This window comes from Chrysemys picta, chromosome 19 (genome assembly GCF_011386835.1).
Source record: "Chrysemys picta bellii isolate R12L10 chromosome 19, ASM1138683v2, whole genome shotgun sequence".
NCBI classification, from domain to species: domain Eukaryota; kingdom Metazoa; phylum Chordata; order Testudines; family Emydidae; genus Chrysemys; species Chrysemys picta.
This window is the reverse complement of record NC_088809.1, coordinates 12,551,588-12,578,637: the sequence shown is the minus strand read 5'-3', so window position 1 is coordinate 12,578,637 and position 27,050 is coordinate 12,551,588. Positions and strand designations below refer to the sequence as shown.

General features: G+C 41.3%; 2 protein-coding genes across 33 annotated transcripts in view; both read left to right on the top strand.

Moving 5' to 3' along the window:
• Window positions 1-5,742, top strand: part of TPST1 (tyrosylprotein sulfotransferase 1) — a 58,155-nt gene extending 52,413 nt beyond the window's left edge. For 3 of the 13 annotated variants that reach the window (XR_510086.4, XR_006176262.2, XR_010593909.1), the window contains 3 exons: window positions 954-1,013; window positions 3,659-3,706; window positions 5,155-5,742. Coding sequence is in view for 4 of the 13 variants with exons in the window: in XM_005283415.4 (XP_005283472.1) it covers window positions 3,659-3,676 (18 nt within the window). In the remaining 9 variants the exon portion in view is untranslated. Of the gene's footprint in view, window positions 1-953; window positions 1,315-3,658; window positions 3,707-3,796 lie in introns of all 13 variants that reach the window. The other 10 variants (XM_005283415.4, XM_065573353.1, XM_065573354.1 and 7 more) reach the window with 8 other exon arrangements.
• KCTD7 (potassium channel tetramerization domain containing 7) overlaps window positions 1-27,050 on the top strand; it is a 45,931-nt gene that overhangs the window by 4,246 nt on the left and 14,635 nt on the right. For 6 of the 20 annotated variants that reach the window (XR_006176266.2, XR_006176268.2, XM_042857814.2 and 3 more), the window contains exons 1-4: window positions 3,682-3,706; window positions 23,468-23,660; window positions 24,335-24,504; window positions 26,849-27,027. Coding sequence is in view for 13 of the 20 variants with exons in the window: in XM_042857814.2 (XP_042713748.1) it covers window positions 23,517-23,660; window positions 24,335-24,504; window positions 26,849-27,027 (493 nt within the window). In the remaining 7 variants the exon portion in view is untranslated. Of the gene's footprint in view, window positions 1-3,658; window positions 3,707-10,293; window positions 10,447-10,486; window positions 10,827-10,851; window positions 11,723-12,985; window positions 13,128-23,467; window positions 23,661-24,334; window positions 24,505-26,848; window positions 27,028-27,050 lie in introns of those variants that run through there. The other 14 variants (XR_010593910.1, XR_010593911.1, XM_065573357.1 and 11 more) reach the window with 9 other exon arrangements.

The window sequence follows — 27,050 nt, the reverse complement described above, 5'->3', positions numbered from 1 at the left end:
GGCCACGGCGCCCGCCTTCCCAGCACTCCAGGGCTGTGGCCGCAGCACTGGCGCTCCGGGGCTGGAGGTGCTAGCCTGGGGCGGGGGCTGTGGCTGCAGGGGGGATGGACCCTAGGCTCTTGTGGGGGGGCGCAGAAGTGGCAAGGCCTCGGGCAGAAGGAGCAGGCTAGGGGCTAGTCTCCCCCAGCTGATGGTTCATGCGCTGTCAATGGCCGGCAGGCTCCTTACCTGGCTCTGCGTGGCTCCCCGAAGCAGCGACATGTCCTTGCTGCCTCCTAGGCAGAGGCGTGGCTAAGCGGCTCTGTGCGTTGCCCCTACCCCGTGCGCTGGCTCTGCAACTCCCATTGGCCGGGAACCATGGGAGCTGCGGGGGTGGCGCCTGCGGGCTGAGGCAGCATGCAGAGTTGCCTAGCTGTGCCTCCGCCTAGGAGCAGCAGGGACACGTCAGCGTTTCCGGGAAGCCGCCCGAGGTGAGTGCCGCCCGGATCCAGCATCCCGTTCCCTTTTCCGTGGCTCAATCCCAGCTCTGAACCCCCTCCTGCACCCAAACTCCCTCCCTCTTAGTTAACTAGAATTTTTCACTTACTGGAACCCCCCATTGGCCCAACATGCCAGATAAAAAAGCTTTTACTGTACTTGCTTACCTCTTGTGGTCATTGGGAAGGTTAGTATGATGTTTGTAACCAGTTTTTCAGAAACTTTGCTTGTGTTTTCAGTGTCATACTCTCAGGATAAAAGGATAGGCACATTTTGTAATTCAATATCCAAAAATATAGGAACAAACTATTTTTCTTAAGGATAACTTTTAATTATCCTTGATATGATAAAACTAGAGATTCAGGAAAATACACAGAATTTATCACATGTGAAATTAAACCTTTTGACTTGCCCCATCAGTTCAAATTAAAAATATTTTTTTATTTAAAAACCAAAATTGGTTTCTTTTGTTCCAGCCAAAGAAGACAGTAGAAAGGAAGTCCCGTGGCAAGATAAAATGAACATGGACCAGTAAAGTAGAGTAGCTGTGGTGTCTGTTTCATGTTTTCAGAGCATAAAACTCTTAGCTGTGGGCACCTTGAATCTTTCTGATAAACTTTCTTTATGTGCAATTTCTAACCTGGGCTTTGCTCTATTACTGGGTGTTTGCCTGTTCTTACATTTTGAACAGTTAGTGTTCATGCTTTGCAAGCTGTGCTTAGCTAATATAAAGCCATTAAGAACCTGACACCATTCAGCTAAATGTGCTGTTGCTCACAGTATTCACAGTATTGCTCAGTTCTCAACTGCTGGCCAAAATGTCTATGCAGCTTAAAGGTGAAAAATTATTTAAATGTCTGATTTTTTGCAGTAGTAGTTCAGCAAACTGATTTGAAGTATGCAGTGGTTATTTCATAGAATTAACTGATGACAAAGGCTTGTTAAGCTACAATATTACATGTGTAGTTGCAGTATATGTAGTACATGTGCACAATTGAGTCTAAAGAAAGAAAAAGTTAGTAGTACATACCTGTGTGGTGTTGAATTTCTGAATAAGCTATTTTTAAAATACTTCATAGAGCACAATAAATAGGCATGTTGCTTTATAAACCCCAAATTGTCATGTTTCCTGAAGCCTACAATATTAGTTATTTAAAATATAAATAATTCCTATTTTTAAAAAAATTGACCTGGTGTTAAGTCAGCAGAATTTGGTCCTTAGCTTGCAGCAAATGTCTGTTGTGTTCCAAGTGAGATGGTTAAAATGGAACTCTTCTAATTCTTAGTAGTAGAACTGATACAGTTAATTTAAATCTGCTTAATTAAAAAAAAGTAATACTTTTAGGTTTCTCCAAAAAGAGAGAGACATGTAAACTGAAGTCATAAAAAAAAATCTTTAGAGAGACAAAGTGGATGAGGTAATCTCTTAGATTCATAGACTTTAAGGCCAGAAGGGACCATCATGATCATCTAATCTGACCTCCTGCACATCGCAGGCCCCAGAATCTGAGTCACCTATTCCTGCAACAGGCCCATAACCTCTGTCTGAGTTACTGAAGTCCTCAAATCTTGATTTAAAGATTTCAAGTTTGGAGAATCTACCATTTTCTCTAGTTCAAACCAGCCAGTGACCCATTCCCCATGCTGCAGAAGAAGGCCAAAAAAAAAAAAAAAAAAACAGGGTCTCTACCACATACTGCACCATTACATTGATTACTTCAGGAAAAAAATCAGCTATGACAGCCTTAACAAACATCTTGTCCACCACAATCTCTCCACTGTGGAGAGGATAGCTGTACAGTCCCTAAAAGCCAACCACTAAATAGTGATCAAACCAGCAGACAAAGGGGATGTCACTGTAGTTCGCAATTGTGATGACTACATCAGTTAGGCCAATTGATAACTCTCCTACACCACCTACCATAAAGAATTCAAAGACCCCATATCACAGTTCACACAGGAATTTAAGGATATCATCAAATCCTTACCCAGACAATTCCAAGACAAACTCTACCACTTCATCTCCCACAAACCTACACCAGGGACCTTCTACATGCTTCCCAAGATACACAAACAAGGGAACCCAGGCACACTCATCATATCTGGCCATGGTACTCTTACTGAAGGAATATCAGGACTCTCATAAACTATGCTGAGACCACTCTTTACTCAAAGGACTGACTTCCTCCAGAAACTCCACACCACCACCAACCTCCCTCAGAACACTGTACTTGCCACTATGAATGTCGCTTCCCTATATACCAATATCCCTCACCATGGCTGCTTCACATATCTATAAGACAATGGACAACATTGAGATATCTACCTTAAACACTTTGCTAAACTCATCCTTTTCATCTTCATCCTTAACTTTACATTCAACAACAACACTCAGAAAAAATGATAAAAGACAAAAATACCCTATCATCTGTGGGTTAACACTTTTCACAAAATGATCACTCCAAATCTGACTTCTCAGTCCTCATCCTTAAAGGAAACCTGCATAATACCTTCAAAAGACAGGCCTGGGAGCTTAAATTCATAACTCAGCTAGACACCAAAAATCATGGTCTCAATAGAGACACTGGTTTTGTCTCATTACAACAGTCTGCAGCCCAGTAACTCTCCTTTGTCCTATGACTGCAGAGGTGTAATTGCCACTTCAGTTTGAATAGTTTCTTGCAATGTGTGATCTCCTTATGTTTAACAATCTGTTCCACCTTGTGTTTAGCTGTGACACTCTGAGTACGTTTCCCAGATCTGAAAAAGAGCTCTGTACAGCTCAAAAGCTTGTCTCTTTCACCAACAAAAATTGATTCAATAAAAGATACTACCTCACCCACCTTGTGTCTCTCATATACAGAGACCAACACAGCTACAACAACACTGCATAAAAAAAATCTTTGTGATATAGCAGTAGAGTTAGTATGCTTCATGGGCAGTATATGCTAAAAGAATTATATATGATTGCTTCCCTTTTGGAAAATCTGAAGCTGGAGTTGAAATTGTTTCTATTAAATTAGTCTTACTACTGTTGATTGAGTCTTAAGTATAATAAAAAGAACCAAACAACTAAATGGCACTATTAGTGATATTTTTATTTTGTAATGGAAAATAACTAATTTTGTTTTAATGGGTGGTAGCAGTTTATATTAATATATGTATATATTTGCTTTAACAGACCGAACCAGTGGAGTAGAATATCTGATGGATTTACCTTGCACATAAGGTAATAAAATGGAGTATCACAAGGTTATTTATCTGGTCCAATTGTTTCAGTTAAGCTGGTTAATTGTGATTTTTTTTTTTTAAATCTCAGATCATTAATGGAAGCTTCAGAGTGGAAAATTGCATTCTGCATTAATATATTTGGGACTTAGGGTGGGAAATAGATGAAGGTATTTAGTCCAGATTCAAAAGTAATATATATGAGTCAATTTGGTATAATTCAATATGCTGAGGAGCTGAAAAAGTGTAAATTACATCATTTCAGAATTGCTAGACAACCATACATGATATCACCTCTGAATTTAAACTATTCTCAGATTTCTCTGCACTGTGGTACGGCTGGAAGTGCAAAGGAAAATATAAAATGAACAAACTATTTGGCACTTTTTAGTAGATCTTCATATTTTTAATTTGTGTTAAAATTAATATACAGGTGACATTTGTACATCAAATTGAAATGCATTTTTAACAAGACAAAGATTTTTAAAATAAACTTTTTATATTGTTAAAGACAGTTCTTTGGTTAAAGAGCGGGATAAGAAATGACCAAAAAAAAAAAAAAGCTAACCATAGTTTTTTGCCTATAGTGTCCCATATATCCTGAAACAACCACAGGAAAACTGTATTTCTTCCATGAAAAATGGCCAGGATAGGGAATACATATTTTAGTGCACTTTGTACTGGGACACTGGTGAATAGTGAAGGCATCACTGCTAATTCTATAATCAATGATTTTATTTTTAGAGCACTCCTTGCTTAAAATATTCTGGGTGCCCAGCAAAATGCAACATCCATCTTAAATTAAACCAAGGCAACATAGTGTTTATAAATAAACAAATAGCACATGTACACAAAAGGATTATGTTGCATTATAAAGAAAAATTCTGTTTGGAAATTATTCTTAATTTAGAAATCTATGTGGAAAGCATTCATTTAGTATTACATAAGAAAAACATTTAAAACTTTTATGTCTCAGATAATTTTACTTTAATAAATAATTGGCATTGAAGTTTGATTTAGTGCCGTTTTTTACGTTCCAAAGCAGCAAAATCTCCTTGAAAGCATCCTCAGAAGCAATTTCACTGTCAATTTGTGATGAAGAGAAAGTTGTTAATAAAAAAATAATTTGCACTATGTAGCTAAAGGGTTTATTGAAAGTATACAGAGATAAAAAGCTTTTCACTGTCTTTGCCTTACAAATGACTTACTTCCAACAATGTTCCATGCTTTAAAAATATCCATATGGGGTTGAACGAAAGGTTTATGAGTGGCTGGGCCTAGCTTGGATGGTAATTTTGGACCTGTTGAAATTGTTGCCATTCCAACTGTGAATTATTCTTTGTATTTATGAAAATGTATGGGGCTGCAAAATGAATTTTAACAAATAAAATGAGTGCACAAATTCTAACTTGTTTAATTATTATTTTCTCTTTGACATGACATTATAAGGACTGTCCTACCAAGATCAGTGAGGTGTACCGCTCATGGTCTGCTTTTTTCGAATCTTCTCCCATTTGCCTTCAGACTGTGTTTTTTGTTTTGTTTGGGGCTTTTTGTTTGGTGGTTTGTTTTTGGTTTTTTGTGAGCACACTTAAACCTGTAACAATAAAAGCACTTCTCTGATATGGTGAACACTTTCACTGATGATGATGATGTACTGTGTTACATTTATACAACTGTTTCTACAGTTTGAAAATGAAATTAAAGCAAAATCTGGCCTATGTTGAAACTGCTATTCTGTCTCTATCTCTGTTTAATTCCAGAGCTTAATTTTAAAGGGTTTGTAAAAATGGTTTGTGAAACATTTGGAATTTAAATGTATGAAATTTTGTAAAAGTGGCCTGTGCTTGTCCTAATTTGTGGGTTTTTTTGGTAGAACAGTTGTGCCTGTTTCAATTTTATTGACGTGGAAATTGTCAAATATCTTTCTTTTAATTATTTAAAAAATCACTTCTGAGATGTTGATAAATTACATGTACATTTACAATGCAGTGATCTTTTGTATTTTATTTTTCAAAATAAATGCTTTAAATGTGATTTTTTTTGTTTTGAGTTATTAATGCAGCTTTTAACTTGAAGATCACCTTGCTTCTGCATGACGTTACTGTACCATTTGGGTGAATAGCTGTAATGATGAAAGATACAAACTGAGGCCCTGAAATGAGACATTTATGTATGTGTTTAACTTTAATGTGTGACCAGTAGGAGTACTCGTGTTCTTAAAGTTAAGCACATGGAGATTTGCAAGATTGGGGCCTAATATATTGGAATTTTGTTTCCGCATATGTAAATCCTGTTTTTCTGTGTGTATTTCCTGCATGATCTAGCTTGTTTGTTGATTTAGCGCAGGGATGCTAAGCTAATAAGACACTAGTAGATAATTTATAAAGTAGGTTAAATAAGTATTTTCTTTACCAAGATTCCTCTAATAAACAGTATAAAACCTGTCTTCTATAAAACCATTATTCTCCACTGATGATAATTCAAGAACCTCTGAAATGTCATTTATACTTTTTTTTTTTTTTTTTTTTTCCCCCACCCGGAGGAAGTCGTCTTGGTGGTTGTGTGACAGCTGAGTGGGAGGATCTTTGTACTACAGTTACAGCTGCTTATTAAAAATGTCTCACCAGAATATTTAAAGGACTCTGTCAAGGCATTAGTCATCATTTTAAAAATATTTTTTTTCTTTTATTTAAAGTAACCCACTATTTCTTTGCTAGAAAATGTTTTCCCTGCATTTCACATGCATTTACACCCTGGGTTGTCAATAGAAGGCTGGGGAACACTTAGGTTGGTTTTCCTGTCCCTTTAACATTAGCAGTTCGTCTTGGGGAAGGGGGGGATCCAAAAACACGTCGGCTCTTGAACAATTTGAACTTTTTGTTCATAAAGTATTGAAATGTAAATTATACTGCTAAAAATAAAGAGAGATGATTTGTCATCAAATCTTGTCTGGCAAAGTATTTTAAGAATGATTATGCAAAGGAATTTTGTCTGTGCACTGATTAATTGACTGAAGTTTTAAAGTTTGCAGATGTCTTCACTCTTCCCTCAAATATTGTGGGCTCTCATCAGAATTTTTCTCCGTTTAGCCTAACTCTGTCCCTGTATTGTGGATGAGAGGGACAGATGAATTATTTTTTTATTTTTATTGGCAGCTTAGGGAGTTTCCTTTCCTTTTATTGTAGTGCAAGTAATTCAGTTTGAATTGGTTAAAATGGGATCTAGTCTTACTTTTTAAAAATCTATATTGAAAGACATTTTTCGAGATGCAAACAAGGAGTGAGGCATGTTTTTCACAATTGTTGAGTTAATTTGCTATGCTAAATGTGCAAGTAAAATTCTTCTGTTCCTGATAGCTTAGTACAGTAGAGCCAAAGAAAACACAGAGCATCCCCTAGTGACAGAATAGAGAAGTTCTGCTTTTTAATTTCTGAGTCTCAACAATCTGTTAGGAAAGTAGATGATAAAAGCAGTTTTGTCTTGAAAATGGTCTTTATTATTTTCAGATTGCTATCAAACTGTTAGTCTTTTCTGGAACAAAATTCCTCTGATGTTAGTTGCAACCTTCTTTTCTTTTCTTTCATGAGCAACAATAGACTCCCCCCCCCCCTTTTTTGCAATGTTCTGGTATTAATTATAATTGCTGCATTACACCCAAATTCATGTACTTTAGAGCAACGATCCATTACATATGTTTATTGTCCGTTTAAATACATGAAATGGTTTAGGATCTTTTAGAATGAAAAGCTATATAAACATAAGCATTAACAGCTAAAAATATACAACTATAAACATTGGTTTCAGAGTAGCAGCCGTGTTAGTCTGTATCCGCAAAAAGAACAGGAGTACTTGTGGCATAAACATTGTTATTGTTCCTAAAAGCTTCTTCATTACATGGTGTCCATCAGACAGATAATTAATACTATTCTATATTATCAGATGTTTGACTTGTATGTTTTTCTTCAATTCCTTTCTCCTTTTAATAGCTTATTCATAGAAATGTAGGGCTGGAACTTTGGAAGGGACCTTGAGAGGTCATCTAGTTCTTGTCCATTACCTTGTGCTGAGGCAAGCCCAAGTATATCTTACACCAGGCCTGACAGGTGGTTGAGTATAGCCTGTTCTTTAAAAATACCCTCCAGTGACCGGGATTCCACAACCTCCCTTGGAAACCTATTCCAGTGCTTAACTATCCTTGTAATTAGAAAGCTTTTCCTAATATCTAACCTCAATCTCCCTTGCTGCAGATTAAGCTGATTACTACTTGTCATGCTTTCAGTGGACATGGAAAACAATTGATCACCTGCCTCCTTATAACAGCTCTTAATATATTTGAAGACTGTTAGCAGGTCCCACCTCAGTCCTCTTTTCTTAAGACTAAACATGCTCAGGTTGTTTTTTTTTTTTTTTTTTTTTTAAACCTTTCCTCATAGGTCAGGGTTTTTTTAAACCTTTCATCATTTTGTTGCTATACTCTGGACTCTCTCCAATTTGTCCACATCTTCCTTAAAGTGTAGTGCCCAAAATTGGCCACAGTACTTGAGCTGAGGCCTTACCAGGGCCAAGTAGAGCTGAACAATTACCTCCTGTGTCTTATGTATGACACTCCTGTTCAGGCATCCCAAAATATGTGCCTTTTTCACAACTGCATCACATTGCTGACTCATATTCAATTTGTGATTCACTATAACCACCAGATCCTTTCCAGCGGTACACTGCCTAGCCGGTTCTTCCTCATTTTGTATTTGTCCAATCTAAATATTTTGTGGCCTGAAGTATGAATGAAAGAGCTGTCATTAACCATGCAGTGAGTGATGTAGAATATTCATGACTCTACCTGATGGCTATTTGAAAAGGCTCTTACACAAAAGATGATGTCTCCATTTGACTTGTAAATATTGTACTTATTGCAAGTGATCATTTACATGCCTGTGTATAACTGTCATATGTAAAGGTCTTTCACCTTCTCTTACTGGAGATGGGACTGTTAAATATTGGGGTGGAGACTGGATGGCCCTTGTTCCCTTCTGCTGCCTTTTTGGTGTCCTGTTTGAGTTGGTGGTTTCAGCCTATGCAGGTTCCAAGTGGACAGGTGGTCACAGCACAAAATGCATTACCACCGTTGGTGCTAATGAGCATAAGAACAGCCATACTGGGTCAGACCAAAGGTCCATCTAGCCTAGTATCTAGTCTTCTGACAGTGGCCAATGCCAGGTGCCCCAGAGGGAATGAACAGTAATCATCAAGTGATCCATCCCCTGTCGCCCATTCCCAGCTTCTGGCAAACAGAGGCCAGCGACACCATCCCTGCTCATCCTGGCTAATAGCCATTGATGGACCTATCCTCCATGAACTTATCTAGTTCTTTTTTGAACCCTGTTATCGTCTTGGCCTTCAACATCCTCTGGCAAGGAGTTCCACAGGTTGACTGTGTGTTGTGTGGAAAAAATACTTCCTTTCATTTGTTTTAAACCAGCTGCATATTAATTTCATTGGGTGACCCCCTACTTCTTGTATTATGAGGAGTAAATAATACTTTCTCCACATCAGGCATGATTGTATAGACCTCTATCATCTCCTCTTTTAGTCATCTCTTTTCCAAGATGAAAAGTCCCTGTTTTATTAATCTCCTCCTAGGGCAGCCACTCCATTTTTGTGGCCTTTTTCTGAACCTTTTCCAATTCTAATATATCTTTTATGAGATGGGGTGACCACATCTGCATGCAGTATTCGAGATGTGGGCATACCATGGATTTATATCAAGATAGGAGGGTACCATGGATTTATGGCAGGCTATTAGCAATGCCAACTCAGTCTACCTTCTCTCAACCCTACTTTTTAAGGCACATTGGCAGAAAACTACTGAAGAGAAACTCACCTATGATTTGTCTGGACTTCAGATTACATTCTTTAAAAAGAAGGGGTAGTTGCAGCCTTTAGCCCAATGCGCATCATCAATCAGTGTCAAATTAAAATGTTCAAAGGCTGTAAATAAGGGTCTTCCATTTGTTGTCTTAGTTGTGCTGCCATTACTTCATGTTACTTTCAGATGCCTCTTCAAACAGGGTGACTTTGAAAAGGACTATATGAAATCATATTTTCAAGTCCAGTTTATCATGCAAATGTAATCATGGCTAAGACAATGTAAGTAGACACTGTGTGCGTGTTAAATGCTTTATCTAGGCACTAACTCCTAGCAAATATGGAAAAGAGAGTGGGTAACAGCTGTAAATAGCTACTGGTCAACACCCTGGCAGGCAAGGCAAAGTGAAGTGTAGGTGCTGCTTTTTACGATGTATTCTGCAGGTGACGGCCCGGCGGGGGTGGTACCATAGCTCTGTCTCTGCAGCACCGTTTTAGGGTTCGCTCCCTCGCTGTGCCCGGGTTTTCTGTTGCTTTTTTCCCCTTCTTGGGGTCTGGGGGCGACACCTCCCCTCACCGCGCTCTGCAGCACCCCCCTTCCCAACCGTCCCGCGCACACGTGTAAAAAGGCAAGTGAGCGATGGGGCGTGAGCCGTAGGGCCGGGATCCTCTGCCCGCCACCAGCCCCGCCCATCAGGGGACAGGCCACGCCCCCTCCTCCGGTCCTGCCCTTCGCCCGGGCCCTCGCTCGGCCGGTCGGAGGAGCGCGTGACGCGGCACGTAGCGCGAGGGGCAAGAGGCGGGGCCTGTGGCTCATCCGGGGCGGGGCTGCGCATCCCTTCGACGGCCTCCGCAGCTGGGGCGCCGCTCCCGCAGGTGAGGGGGAGGGCACGCGGCGGCCCCGTCCGTTGGGGGGGGTGAGGGGCACCCCCGGCTCCCGCTGGGCTCTGCCCAGGAGGGGAGAAGAGGCCACAGCCCGTCTCCGCCCAGCCGGGGGCCGTGCCCCTTGGGGGGAGGGGGGAAGCGCGTGCCCACCCCCCGGTCTCCCCCACAAGGGGCTGTGGCAGACTCAGACGTGAGGGGCTGGGCCAGCCGAGGCCCGGGACGAGTGGACAGCAAAGGCCCATCACTGGTTATTGCTCCGGCCCTAGGGGGGTGTTTCTAGCTGGGCTCCTGAAATGTGGGAGATTGTGCGGAGTCTCCCCGCCCGTCGCCAAAGCCTGGAGCAGCGACCTGTATAGCTGCAGCCCCACTGCGTAAGGGTCACTATTCACCTGTATGTACTGGGGGGGTGTCTTGTGCTGCAGTGAGTGCCTTTCTCCACCTGGATGTAATCGAGTCATTCACCAGGGATGTTTTCTACCTTGTGATAGTGTGATACCGGCAGCCAGATGGGTAGATCCAGTAGTGCTTTTCTAATTGGTTAAAAAAAATAAAAAGGCAGCCCCTTGGTAGACACCTAGGTGTCTACCAATGTGGTGATGGATGTAGTTTTGGCAGGTAGCTGTTTATTTTGCTTCTTAAAAAGCGGTCACCCCCAAGCATCTCAGTGAGGAAAGTTGCAGTAGGGTCTGACAAAATCAAAATCGAAACTCTATTTGAAAGGTCTAATTGAAACACAGACCAAAATTCTTCAGCTGAGACCATTACTCCCAAAACTGCCTTAAAATTGCTGCCTGGCAAGTGGGAAACACTCCCTTGAAAGGCCTGTTAGAGCTGTAACAGGTGTCTTACAAACAAAAAATAGGTTACTTTGGACTATTGCCACCAGGTGGCATAAGCATGGCTGTCACAGTACGCTCACCCATTCCTGACTCTTACAAACAGTGCTGCTCCTTAAGATAGTAAGGGTCAATCTGTCAGATGAGAAAAATAGTTTTGTAGAGAGAGCTGTGGAAGGGGACAATGTTCAGGCTTCTGGTGTTAGTTATTGTTTCTGTCAGCAAATACAGAATGGGAAATACACACAGGCAAACTTCATCTGTTCTCTGGCATCCTCTGGTTAGTTTGGATAACCTCTACTTCTCAATGTAATTTCCCACTTAGGGAGGTTACTGCTGGTGATGCTGCTTCCAGTCATATCTGGAGTATACACAGTATATCTTTGTTTTAAACTGTTCCACCTGGTCCAACCAGACAGAATGAATTCATGGTATGTGTGCAGGATACCCTTTTGTCTTTCGCTAAGCATGTCTCATGTACCCTGGCCTTTACATTTACAATCAGTTATATTACTGATATGTTAAACTGATTTATAGCATTCTGCTTACCACATCTCAGGGGTTCCTTGGCTGTTTGAGAATATTCTCACTTATTTGGGGGTAGCTTTGCTTTCTCAGACTATGATAACTCTTCTTCCCCAATTTCTCTTCTCCGCTCAGTACACACAAACCCTTGACTGTATGGGACTCATTTCAAAAGTTACTCCTGATCTTCCAGTAGGCTGCTGTTCAGCCATGCACAGAGTTCTGTCCCTCCAAAAACCAAGGTTCCCTTGAAATCTACTAAATCCTCTGAAAATTCAGCGCAGAATACTTTTTTACATTTGAATAGCAGTGCTCTGGAAATAGGGTTGTAAAATGAACAGGCTAACTGCTCCCTTGGGTTAACTTCACAAATGATACTGGATTCTACCCTGTTTATTATATCATTTTTCATGTACATAACTTCACTGACACCACATCTCAGGAGTGCTCTGACTCAGAAGCAGTTATTTAAACCAATCTGAAAAGAGCTGAGAAAACAGCAGTTGTGATAGCAGTTGCATGAAACACTACACATACTCCTCCTTTAATCTGGGTAATAATAGAAGGTGAGACAGTACTAGGAATGTTGTCTTCCCTAGAGAATGAAACAAAACTAGCAAGACAGGCTCATTCAATAACTCTGAGATTAGAAAAAACACATATCTAGGAGGAAAATGTCAGCTAACAAGTTATGGGGAAGTAATCTTGTTCACTAACTGGAACAGCAGTTTGTCAATTGGGAGGATATTCTTTATAATTGGATTAATTAGAAGAGACTAAGGTATCTGATGCCTAATTTAGAACAATGATACATCTTATTAACGAAGTGTCTCCATTAATTTTCTTTACTAGATTTGGCCTTAGTATGATGTACTTGAAAAATTAAAAGGGCACCAGCTACTTAATTTCGGTCCAAAATCTGTTGTTTTTTTATGTTAAAAAAAGTGTGATTTACAAACCTAATGTGAACATACTTTTTTGAAATAATGAAAATATTTTTCACTTAAACAATTAAAGCAGGATTTTATGAAGGGAAGAGGAGTTTGGGAGCGAATTACTTATTCCCCTGCACGGCTATGAACCCAAACGCGAGAGCATTGGCTTAGTGCCTGAGAATCAGAAAGTGTAACCACCAATTCAGAAAGATTTGCTTATCTTTTTTCTTTTAGGCAGACTTCTTGTTCCAGTGCTGGTCAACTGTGATAGTGATGTCACTAGTCCATTGCATGCAGGGATGTCTGAGGGTGAGCAGGAAATGAAGCAGCTTTAGACAATAACTTCAGCTGTCTATAAATGAACATCAAAACGCAGGTTAAACAAAATAAGAACATAATTTTAATTTTTTTCTTTTGATCATTTATTTGAGTATTCATCTTCTTTCACTAATGACTGAAACATCTTACTAACAAAATCAATCTGTTCACCTATTTAAAAAGACAAAATAAATGTTATTACAAATCCTTGTTCTTGGGCTCTGATGATGTATACTGAGCTTCGCTATAGAGGCAATTGTATTGCTGGAAAGTTCAAATGGAAATGCTAGTTTTGTAGCCAAGGTTTTCAAACTTGGGTGCCTAAATGAGAACACCAAATTCCACAACTGAGCAGTCAAACAGAATGCTGTGGAGGCATATTAAATACTCATTTTAGAGAGAGAATGGAAATAAACATAGAACTAGACTCCCAAACATAGGTGCCCAAGTTTCAAAATTGGGTTCAAAGTTTGAATGTTATCGCTGTGAGTAATCCTATAAGTGACAAGGACTAAGGTAATATATAGTATTTACCAGATTAGAATCAACTGGGATAGGTTCTACCAAATTTTCCTTTGACTGACAACTAGTGAAAATTGATCCTTAAATAATAGATTGATGGACTATCACTGTTGGATTGCTGTTATATGTCTGGATAGAAGCATATTTTTATCTTTCTCTTTCTAACATTTTTTCTTCTAAAGTTTGAATGATAAAAGTTGATTAAAGGCCTTTGGAGATGCAGTAGGGAAGTAGCAGAGAAACACTCGCAATAATTTCTCCTTCTCAAAGCCTTACTTTATTGGAAAGAGGGGAATTTTTAATGAGCTTTTGTCACTATTGGTACTTCACAAATTATGATATTCCATGATTATCCAAAATCCATTCTGTCTCCCTGAATCTGACATTCATATAGAATCTGAATTTTGTTAATTCAAAACAGACTCCAGTGATCTGAAAGTTTTGGGAGTCCCCTGAGAAATGTGGATAATTAGCGGTTATCAGTAATAACTGTACCTTATTATCTCAGCTTCTGTGAGACAAGAACTGAGAATATAGCAGCCAAAGCACTGGCTTTCAAATGGCAGTGTTATAAATAATACATTACATGTAAATAAGATTGAAAATCCTTGTGTGGCACTGTGCAAAATGTAACCATGTAGCTGAAGGCTCTTGCAAGCCACTGTGCAGTGTTAGGCATGTGAAGAAATTATCATTGAAGGAGTCGCTACCAAAATTCTTTTTAGCTTGAACACTCTTGTGCATTTGGGGTGTGTGCAGTGCACATAACTTTTGAGTATCGGCTGTATTAGATTAAAAATAGGTCTTTATTTCATAACAAGATTTAAAATAATTGCCAAAGGCAAGTCATTCTACCTTCATATATTTGGCTCTGCATTTTATATTGTGATGAAAAGAGGGTTCTGTAATGAAAACTCATCATCTTTGTCGTTCTAGGATGTTTTCCTAATTATAGTCAGCGCCCATTTCTACCATTTGCAGCGCAGATGTTTCTTATTGTGCATATGAGTAATATGCGGCATGGTCTCTAGGCCAGTCCTGTTTGTCAGACCAAGAAAGACGCTACAATCTGATAAAGCAACAAACCCATTTTCTATTCTCAGAGGCCATATGCTCTGTGTAACTGAGGTTGGATCGTCTTAGTAAAAAAGATTTTAAAAAAATTATGTAGTCTGATCAGCTAAACACCACTGCCAAGGAAGTGGAGTCTAATTTGTCTTTGCAGGGTCTGTCTGTATAACTCTGCCAGCGATGGAAATAGTCTATTTTAGAGTTTTATTCTGCTGCCCATCTCCTGAGTATCTGAGCACCTTCCATGTAAGATCAACAGCAATAATAATACTAGCCTTTATTTATCATTTTTCATCTATACATCTTGGAGCACTGTACAAAACAGGTCAATATCATTATCCTCATTTTGCAGATGGAGCAAACAGAGACAAAACAGAGGCATAGAGAGGTATGATGATGTGCTCAAGGTCACTTAGCTGGCCAATGGCAGAGCCAGGAATAGAACCAGGTCTCCTGACTCCCAGGCTAGTGCTCCATCCATTAGGCAACAGTGCCTTGTAGTGCTCAACAGTGAAGTCCCAAGTGGACTTCATGGATTCATTTCTCCCTTTCAAGGGTCAAAATTCTCTTAGGAGTAAGGGGCTTTTTTGTGGGTGTGGAGGGTTCATCAGAATTTGGGAATCAATGTGGTGTCTGAATTGTGAGTTTCACTTGTGGGGAAAAATCATTTAATAAAAAAAAAAAAAAAAATTGTAATGTTTCCTGAAGATGGTACGACTCTGGATTCACTTGATCTCCTCTGGAAGATTGTTGCATAGTTGTATCCCCTCAGTAGAGAATGGCTTGTCCCCAGCTCTCACATTGCAGACCATGAAGCCCAGAACACAATGTTCCAGAGGAGCGCAGTTGTTGCAGTGGTTTCAGGGCCGTCCTTACCTATACGCAAAGTACGCAGTTGCGTCCGCCTCTTCCACAGGGCCTCCGCCCCAGCTTCGCCCCAGCCCCACCTCTTCCCACCCCCACTCCACCCCTTCCCCAAAGCCCCCGCCCCTGTTCCTCCCCGCCCCTTCCCGCCCCACACTCCCCTGAGGACTGAAGCAGGGCCGGGCCTGCACTCACTGGCGATGGGAAGTGCAGCGACCCGGACCTGACTGCGCTGCTGGTGAATGCCAGGGGGTGGTTCCCCCCTGTCCTCCAAGCCAGCCCCCCGCCCCCTGCGGAGGCCTGGGGCCAGCCCTTCCCCCACACAGACGCCTGCCCACCCCCATGGGGGGGCTGCGTAGGGCCCCAGAATAGCTAGGACAGCCCAGAGTGGTTAATAGATTGAAATTCTGTTTTTGCAGTAACTTGGGCTTAATCTGTTAATTGCTTTGAAAATTATGAGCAAGGCCTTAAACTGGCATTGGAAGCTTGCTGGGAACTTGAGCAAAGGTCTGATGTACTCAGCGTGGCCTGGGCCTTGGGGCAGGTGGTCAACTGCACTTTAGGCATTCTGCGGGCTTGTCTACACTACAAAGTTAAGTTGACATACAGCCCCTGCAGTAATTAAAGCGGTGGCTCACGTCCACACTTGGTCCTTCTGTCAGTGGTGTGCGTTCTCATCAAGAGCTCTGCCACCCACTGAAGTGGGGCATTGTGGGACACTGACAGCTGGAGCCCAGCAGCCCTGGGGGGTGGGAGGGGCAACTGTGAGTCTGCGCCCGGCTGGCAGCGTGGGCTGTCGGTGCCAGGGCGGGGGGGAGAGCTCCAGCTGTCAGGCCCACTTGGGGCCGACAGCCAATGAGCAGTGTAAGTAACACAGCGTCTATACAAACGCTGTGTCACCCTCACTGCATTGACATAAGCATTAGGCTTCTTGTGGAGGTGGAGTTACTATGTCAGTGTAATGGGGGACTTACTTTGGCGGAAGCAGAATTCTAGTGTAGACACTGTCATGATGAGGTCATGATTAGTAAGCCATCTTGTATTGACCTAATTCTGTAACGTAGATCAGGCCTGACAACACGCATAACTAGGCTTGTGAGGTCTTATACTCCACTCCTCAGCATTTCTGTTTTATCTGATCACTTCCAAAATTGAAGGGAATGTTCTAGGCATTGACGGATAGAATCCTTTGATTCTGGTTAAATTCAGAAAACTGGAAGGAGAAAATGGGGGGCACCCGGCGCCTCCGGCATCTGGTTAGTCCACATATCAGGTTCAACCAGTTCTGTAATTGTCTATAAAAAACTGGTTGATGTCAGCCATCACACCTTCAGGCAAAACTATACCCCATCTCAAGTCTGTCCATCCTCCCAATAGAATTTGAAAGTTTGACACCTGGAGAAAAGAGAGGAAGGCGGTAGGGTGAAAATGGGGGAACATATAAGCCCCTGGGATGGGGGAAAGATGAAAGGGGGGGCTCTACAACTGCTGGCATGGGGAAAATGGGGAATAGTGGTACGAGGGCAGGAGACATGGGGAACAGAACCTTGGCGTGGAGGTGGAATGGGGGGCATGTAGCCCCTGCTGTGATGGGGAGAATATGGGATGGGGGGGGGAGACAGGGCTCCTGGCAAGGTGTCCCTAAACTAGAGGGAGGTGGCAAGGTGGGGCACAGAGAGCTTGTGGGGGAGAATTGAGGGATGCAGGTGTCCTCTGGCACGTGCCATGAGCTTAGTTCATAGAACCAACAGAATGGGAGGCCCTAGTGTGTTAAGCAGTTTTAGTAAAGTTTTCTATATGCGTGTATGTCTAATGTAATCTATAAATGCTGTTTTAAATATCACCTCTTCAGCTGCTGTTTTATGACCTTTCTGCTTGTTGCCTTTGATATGAAACAGCCCTTCAGAGGCATCTGTTTAATCAAGAAATATTGTTGAAGCATCAGATTTGCTTGTGCAAAAGTTCCCTCTGTAATGGTGGTTTTATAGCAGCTTGAAAGACGGAACTTGAAGTGATGCAGAGCTGTATAAAATCTAAAGGAGTACATTTTGTTTGTTGGGATGATATTGTGTAGTCAGACACACCCACAGCCCTGCAAACAGAGACCTCTCTTTACATCAAAATGCAGTAGTAAGGGAATAGCAGCATTTCTAGCAGAAATATAGGATCCTTTGCTCTCCATCTCTCACATTCTGCTGATTCCTCTAGTTTGCAGTTTCCTGGCTTGTTATTTACCTATTCTGTACCACGATTGATGCTTCCCCTTTGTCCACCTTCACAGCCCAGGCCAACACGTCTTTTTTCCAAGCTCCAGGAGAGGTAACAAGATATTAGATGACTAACTGCCTCTGTTTCTACTAGCCTATGTCCAATTGTCCAGATCACTCTTGGTCCTTGAGTGACTTCATAATACTTTGCCTCTGTGCTGCAGAGCCAATTTGTCCTGTGTTTACTGAGGCAAAATATTTTGAATCCAAGTGAAGATATTGTTAAACTTCAACAAGTAAAATCACAGGTTGTTATGATGCTTTGCTCCATGTGTTGACCAAGTGGAGCAGCCCAGAGGGTCACATGGCACCTTAGTGCTGGAAGCTGAATGTAGTTCTTTAGTCTGGTCACTAGTGCCTCAGAGTAATGTGTTTCTCTCAGGTGGTGTCAGGAATTATCTCTAGCCACTAGATAATAGTGACCGCAATATAGTTCATCATCCTTGGACGAGGAATCATAAAACAGTGACACTAAACTTGAGAATTTTTTTTTTTAAGTGGAAACTATTGAAAAAGGCCCTAGCATGGAGGCTACGATATCTTTGCAGAGTTCCAAAAGGAATGCCTAGCCCTAAACACAAAAGGAAGCTGGAAGGCAAAGATTCCACTTAGCCATTCGAGCTATAAGGTTCAAGAGGTTACTCAAGCCCAACAGTTACCCTTCAGATAATGGAAAGCCAATAGGAAGGAGCATAGACTATCGCAGGTAAAATGGAAATTGGAAGGGATAAGAGAGACTTTGAAGAACAATTTGCCAAAGACATGAAAACCAATAAGAATAAATTGGCTCTGGATAAAAGACTAGAGGCTGAGGATAGTGCCCGATTACAAGTCCTCTGAGGGAGCTGTTCTCCAAGGAAAGGGTTCCTCTTATTACTTTGCCATCTTTTGTTGCAGGACTCTCAGTAGGCACAGGATATAAATCACAGTAATTCCAGCTCCTGAATGTTACAAATCCCAAATCTCCCAATGGAGCCTCTACCATGATTTCTTCTTTTACATTTGCAGTGTTTGAGCTGCAGAGAGCAAACACAATGTTTTAGGGTCCCAAATCTGATCTATGTTTAAAACTGATACGCTCCATTAGGCAAAATCATCTGAATGTTCAATATTGATGTAGGGTATAGGGCTGCTTTTAGCAATCTTCATTATGAAAAGGGCATCTGCTCCATTGCTTTAGCTTTCACAGAACTTTCATTGAGGATGCTACATTTGGTTTGTTCTGAGATCTTCTACTAAATCATCTTGCCCATTTCGTGGCTCCAACGGATGAAACTTTCCCTGGCACTTGTGGTGAGTGTGGAGTTAACTCTGTTCCCGTTGTCCCTTTTGATGTAAAACAAATTCCACTAACATAAGACACTTGTTAAAAACCTTTCTGCTATACTTTTTAAAATAAGTTGTGTATCTTTTTGTAATATGCAGAGTGATTGTAATCTATCTTCAGTACTGTATATTTCCTGCTTATGAAAAAGAAATACTGACAGTTTTTCCTATAAACATGTTAAAATATGTGTAGTCTTTAGGCAAGAAATGACCTTGTTAATTTCAACATCAGATAAAATACTGGTGGTAAGTATCAAGCAGTGCTTAGGGAAATCTGATGAGGGAAAATATTCTATTTTCAAGAGAAGGGGCTCCAAACAGTGGAATATGAAAATATAGTAGCTAAGTGACTTTTTAAGGTATTTTACCCCTCCTTTCATGCTAAAAGTGAATTGGGAGAGTGGTTAATATCCCCAGTGGTGTGCACATGCAAAGTATTCTGTGCCTGTTGCTTTTGGAGTAGTAGAGAAGGGAATTCTTCATAGTTAATATAGCTGGAGCATTCAAGTAAACAAATCTTTAGCATCACGTGCTATTCCAAAGCTAAAAGTTGAGAGGTTTATTAATGGAAAATACAGTCTTCCGGTAGGTCTGATTTCCCATCATGAATAATTAAATATTTTTATTTTGGGGCTGGTTGGGGGGGGGGGGGTCCATTCTGCTTTCAGTACATCAGCTAGCAGAAAAATTAAATTGTTTCCTTTTCAGAAGAAAAGTTGCTTGCTTCATGAAACACTTATTTTGATTGTTTGCATCTATTGCAGTTTCTGTCGGAAAGACACTGAGGTGGCTGTTGCTATTATAAGCCATGCTTTCATTTTTGTTCAGTCTTTTTAAAAATACCTTTTTTAGGGGATTGGGGATTAATGGAAGCTGGTGCGAGTGAAAGGTGTTGGACTGTCAGCCCATGGAGACTGCGGTTCTCCAGCTGCAGGACAGATACAGCATGGGAGGCAGCAAGGGGAGTTTTTCTACCCTCAGTATCCCTCAAACCTGAGCTGGATGTATAGACTCGCCTCTGGAAGGTAGTTCAGTATCTAAGTCCATTAAATAATTAGTCGTCAATGTTAACTGCCCATTGTACCTTGAATAGTCTCTTGCAGCATGTTAACGCATTATTTGTTCCACCCTTGTATTTAGCTGGGACGCTCTGAATACCTTTCCCAGACCTGAAGAAGAGCTTTACGTAAGCTCAAAAGCTTGTTTCATTCACTGACACTAGTTGGCCCAGTAAAAGATATTCCCTCACCCACCTTGTCTCTCTAATATCCTCGGACCAGCACGACTACAACAAGGCTGAGGCTGCCAACAAGGTTGCTAGTTTTGGTGATTTTTTTTTTTTTTAGTGTTTAAATTCTATTCTCTGTGGATTCTTATGCTGTGTCCATCACTATAGTGTCTGTTGGGATCCCACTGGGATCAGGAGTCAGACCACCAAACTCACTTCACATAGCCTACTAAGTAACCATTAGATGGTGGTTAAAACGCTCATACAGAAATAATGTTTCAATGGTTAGGATGCTGTGACAAAGTGGGAATGTTCTTAATGTTTTCTCTGAATACTTTGTGGGTGCCTCAGTTTCCCCTATGCATGTCTTAAGTATCAAGTATGTAGGTGGTGGGATAAGGGTGTGTGATTGTTGCAGAGCCTTAGAGGGCCAGTGTGATGCTGTCTGCACAGAGAATGGCTGACACCCTGTCTCCTGGCAACTGATGGCCTGGGCCCCTCCCTTGCAAAGGTGCCGGCTGAAGGTGTTGGAGAACAAAGAGATCAGGTGGCCTCCTGGCCTGGGAAAGAGACAAAGGCCAGAGGAGGGACTGGAGTGGGTTTCAGTTTGGAGCTGGCTGGGGAAAGAGAGGGAAGCCCAGACCCGGGGCCTGGCCTCCCTGCCCCCAAGATGGACCTGACTTAGGGGTCCTGTTTCCTGTACCTACAAGCTCTGTTTTGGACTGTGTTCCTGTCGTCTAATAAACCTTCTGTTTTACTGGCTGGCTGAGAGTCATGTCTGACTGCAGAGTTGGGGTGCAGGGCCCACTGGCTTCCCCAGGACCCCTGCCTGTGCGGACTCGCTGTGAGAAGCGCATGGTGTTGAGAAGGGGATGCTGAATGCTCCGAGGTCAGACCCAGGAAGGTCGAAGCTGTGTAAGCTTCTTGCCCTGGAGACAGTATGCTCGGAGAGGGGAGGCTCCCCCAGAGTCCTGACTGGCTTCATATGGAGCAGTTCCAGAGCATTGCCCGTGACAGATGCTAACTTGGGAAACCTAACTTCAATTATCTGTTCTGCCACAGACTCCCTCTGTGATGTTGGGCAAGTCACTTAGCCTCTCTGAGCCTCAGTTCCCTCTCTGTAAAATCGGGACAATAGCACTGCCCTACCTCACAGGGGTGTCATGAGGATACACACAGTAAAGACTGTGAAGTGCTCAGATTCTTTGATAATGGGGGCCATATAGGTATTGTAGTACATAGCTAAGTTGAGAGCGCTGGCGTATCTGACGCTGGCAGTGCTAATGATGGCAGGTGTTTTTTTGTTTTTGTTTTTTTTTAAAAGGCTACTGTAGACATATGTGGAGACCATCAGAGATTGCTAGTTCAAAATTAGGGTTGTTTTTGGTCAGGTGGGAGAGGGTAAAGTCCATTCTCTCACTCCCCTTCAGATAAATGATTTGGTCATATTTATTATTACTATTTATTTTTTTAAATAACTCCGTGCTGGTATCTGTTACCTGTGAGCAGGCTGGCTTTGATAAATAAGTGACACTGGATAAGGAAGCAGATTACTGTTAATGTAGAAGCTTAAAAACAAGAGACACTTGACGTGCTAGGTGCTGAAGGACTATTGCAGACGGAATCCAAGAATGGAGAAAAGACTCCAGGAACTCGTACTCCCCCAACCGGAAAGGGTAGGAATGTGGGGTGGAAGCAGATGGTAGCTTATTCCAAAGAGCTGAATTGTTGTGGGAGAGGCTACTGGTAGCCTGTCTTCCTCTGAAATGGAAATAAAAACTGTTTAATAATACAGTTCACAGGTTGGTTATACTAAAACCTGCTGAGTTTCTGTACTTTACTTTCTGACAGACTGAGGAGCAGTGGTGATGGGCTTTGAAGGGAATTCAGTCCCCAGGCTGGAGGGACACCCTGTGGATGTGTTGGAAATGAGGCTAGAATGCCAACGTGAGAGAAAGATAAGACCTGTAAACAAAGGTCCTAATCTTGGAGTGAAGCTTGCTTCTTTGAGCAGTCCCATTCATGACAAAATACCAGTATCCGGCCCGAGTAATAACAATGTAAAACCAGCTACAAACTTAAGTGAGACCATCACAAATATTAGGATAACGTAGGCGTATGTTTAATGCACTGCTAGAAATCTAAAATAAGTTGTTTGAGCTGTGGTGTTTTTCCACTTGCACTATGTACACAAGTCTTTTTATAGGAGCAAAAGACTCGGTGAGAAAACAAAATGTAGAGAATGGTGGCAGAAGAGGAGGATTCAATGGTGCCTTCTGACTTCCCTGCTCCCTCCCTTACTAATTCCCCCCATGCTGCACAGAAGAGAGCACAGTATTTCCACCTAGTCAGCCTCGCTTTTCTGTTACATAAGATAGGCCTTTATTATTCACATCATGCTGCATTGGTCTAAATCCACAACGGTGTGAGACTCAATTCACAGAAAAATTTAATCAACATGTTTTTAGCTCGTTTTTTGGGGTTAACATTTTACGTGACTTGGTAGAACTGCACCAGAAGCCTTCAGGTGAGGCACAATGTGCAGAAAGCCCTGCTGTAAGCATCTGAAGCTACTGCACTAACACACAGCAGAGCCAAAACTGCTTTGAAAGATGTCAAGTCATTTAATCATCTTGCAACATTATTGTAAACAATAACAGGATTACTACAGCGCAGTCCAACCAATAAGAGAACAGCTTTCAGAACACAACTCTGCAAACAGCCAATTGCAATTTAGCGGCAGGTGAACCAATAGCTAATTGGAATTCAGTTGGGAAATGACAGCTCTGCTGCTGAAACGAACTAAGCCAATCAGACACTGAATTGGGCAGCGAATGAAAATCAGCATTTTATTCAGCCAGTGTCAGGGGTCTCCTGCTCTGGGTCTGACGAGATTTCCTGGCACTGCTGGACAGACTGCATTCCTCCAGATATATGTGCATCTGTGAGCTTGACTCACAGCACAATAATAATCATCCTTACAATGATTCACTTCCCAATAATAACAGTGTCATAAATTATTTGTAAAAAGCAGGACAATTATGTCTCTCTGTCAGCCCTGTGATTGTCTGCAGCTGGTAGGGAAAGTATCCAGATAATTTTGGGTCTTGTCTCATTTAGCATTGCCACGGCTGTCTGCCCAGCAGACCTAGTTACAAGAGCCAGAGGGATGGTGGTAGTCACAGGGCAGAACAAAGCCAGTGGAAATCTGGACGATGCCATGTCGAGTTCAGATGCAGAGGATGATTTCCAAGACCCTGCCACTCCTACTGCAACTCAGGCAGGGCACTCACTGCCTCTGCTGCCTCAGCAGGTAAGGGTGCTGTAAGACTGTTCTCATCTGAGCTGATGAGGTGCTCACATTTGAGCCTGCGTTGTACAGTGTCCGGGAATCCATTATTCCTCAGGCTGAAGTCTTAAGAGTTTCTGGTTTAGTTTCCATTGCCAACTAGCTTGGTGAATGAAACTGAACTCCTTTTTTGCCTGATAGCCAGGCGTATTACCCTCGAAACCCAGCCCCTCCCCTCATCCACGTTAGGATTTATCTGCTGTCTTCTACACTGGAAAAAGAAGTGCTTGCTGCCCTATTATAAATATCAGTAATTCTTACCCTCTAAACTCAGCACAACTCTTCCTTGACCTATATCTGCCAAAAGTTGTTACCTGCTCATTTCTTTCTCTGAACTGCTTCCTTCATTCCCTAGTTTCACTCCTGGGTTACTGCCTTTCATGCAGTGGCTTTATGCTTGGAAAAGTCTCCTCCTTCCTTTGTGCCAGGAGATCGCCCTCTCCCTATTCCTCCGCTCTTTATGAAACCTTCAGACTTTGATCTCCTCGCAGACCGTGTCTTTGTGCCATCTTCGAGCTGTAATCTTATCCTGTGTTTCATAGAGATTCTCCTCTGTGTGGGTCAAGGGATCTTGTCATATACATGTTTGTGAAGCACCACAGAATAATTTTTAAATAGTGATATGATTGCTTTTCCAGTTCCCAGAAGTTGTTCCGCTTAATGTAGGAGGCATGTATTTCGCTACCAGGCTGTCAACACTAAGACGTTATGAAGATACCATGTTGGCTGCTATGTTTAGTGGAAGACACTACATTCCAACAGATGCTCAAGGCAGATATTTTATTGACAGAGACGGAACTTACTTTGGGTATGTGCATTATCCTTACTACTCTAATTTTGAAACTGTTACTGTGATAGGAAACATTAATTTTAAGAAAGGCAAGAATTCGTTTGCAGTCTTCTAATTCAATCCCATTTGAATTGCATCTTTTATCAAAGACTAGTATGATTAACATACAACTACAGTTTTTAAAACATCTTCCAGAAAACTGTCAAACTTCTTGGTACATTGCAGTGCCAAAACCCCTATTATTTCATAACTAATGATTGTAACTCACTTTACCAAAAAAAACCCTAAACAATGTTTTGGTCCTCAGCAAAAGTAAGCGTGTGTGTGTGTGTGTGTGTGTACATACAAACGCACAAAATAGCTCCATCCAGGGAGCCAAGTTGCTCGTACATTAAAAGTTGAGTATTTGACACCATTTCTTGTAACAACATGATTGTGGCCTTTTTTTGGTGTGTGTGTGTGATTTTTGTTGGTATTATCTTGTAGTTTTTACCCTAAAAAGGGCATGGCAGTGATGTTCCTAAGATAATTGATAACGTCCTCTTTTGGTTGTCACAATTTTCAAATGTTTAATGGAATATTTGTAGAGATTCGTCCAAGTGTAGAGTATAACATGCTGTTAAGAATGACAACTAGTATTGTGTTTGACATTTACAAGCTTGACTTCAGTATAAAATATTCTACCCTGTTAATCATACTATAATACTTAGAGGGGCCGAATCTCGTCATTTTGGATAAAATTGCAAATTTTTACCTTTTTTTATTTTTCCTCTTTTCTGTTGTCTGCATTTTTATTTGCCTGAATTTCACATATCTGAATTTCAGGTGAACAGATTAACACTACATACTGATGAAATGTGCAGCATTGTTTCAAGCCTGCAGATATTTATCCACATCCAAAATGGCCAGACTTTCTCTGAAAGAGAATTTGTTGTTGGAAATCTGGCCCAGCTCGAATTATAATGCACTTCAGAAAGCTGAAGATTAGCGTAAAAGCTATGCCTTTTGGGGATTTTCACTTTCCAACAAATACATTCTGCAAAATGTAGTAGGATTAATCTTTGTTTTGCACGTGGATCATCTACTCCCTGGACCAGGGAGAAAGCAAAGCATAATAATCTTTTATTGTTTTAAAAAGACCTGTTTACATATTATAGGTGGGGGAAAATGCAGGGGTCGAAGAACTTATTTTAAATTGCTGATGCCTGGCAATGTTATATTCAGAGCGCTGTTATCCTTCTAAAGGTCTCAAACAAGATATTAGCTTGCTTTTTATTATTTATTTATTTTGAGCATGATTCTGCTGATGTTTAGTTCCCCTTGTTGGCAGTAATCGCTACTCCAGATAGTAAGTGTTTTCAGAATCAGATCTTTGCTTGTAGACATATATGTTGGACATTCTAACCTCATTTCCAAAATACTTTTTCCCAGAGGGATGTTCTTCATCTCTCCAGTTGAGGACCTAATTCTCTTCAAAGCCAATCAGTGCTGTTCCTTAATCCACCACAAAGTCCAAAATATATCAAGACAGAATTTCCTAGTATGATTAAGCTGATTTGTTTATTTGAAAACAAGTGTTGGCATCTGTGAGCTTCTTACTGCGGGCAACTCTCTTATTCGAAACTGAGTTAATTGTGATATACACTATCGAACCAAACCAGCACTTTATATATTTCCTGCAATATTGTAAAGAAGGGCCAAGCAGCAGGTGTGTCCTTTGTTTCACGTTGTATGTTCGCTAATAGGATGAATTAGTTAATGTTTGTAAAGTGTTTTTTCCATCTTCAAAGCATTCTGATCTAAACTATTGTTAAACACATTCAAATGAAACACTCATTCTGTTGTCAGAATAATTGCAGAAGGCCCTGATCCTGTAAAGACAACTCCACAGCCAGACACTACTCGCCCACCTGGAGCTCTTTGATGTTAGTGAGGTTTTCAGTGGGCCGAAGGATCTGCCCACATAATTCTTCAGCAAAATCGGGTACTTAATGACAATTATAATCACTGTGTTGTCAATGGGAGACTATAATCTGTGTCCTGTTTCAGTTTAAGAGATTAAAGCATCCTGAATGTTTTGTTTGCTGTGTTTTTAAACTGGGGTCCCCACACTGCTAGCTTCACAGACATCACATTTTCCAGCTGGAGGCTCAAAAATGCCACTCAAAATGTGCATTTGAAAATAGAGTTCACAGTTCATATAAGAATGAGAGCTGTTTCTTACCTTCTGAATTTGAAAATTGCTGGACTGAGTAAAATGGTGTCTCCATTTCATGTCAGATTAACAATTATGTTCTTTTTTTCCCCCCAAAAAATGTTAAGACTTGTTATTGAATAATATTCCCCCCTCCCTTCTGTTTAGAGATGTTCTTAACTTTCTGCGATCTGGTGACCTGCCATCGAGAGAACGAGTGAGGTCAGTTTACAAGGAAGCTCAATATTATTCCATAGGACCATTGCTGGACAATCTAGAGGAAGTCCAGCCTCTTAAGGGAGAAAAAGTTAGACAAGCTTTCCTGGGCTTAATGCCATATTACAAAGGTAAATTAAAGAATAGTGACGAT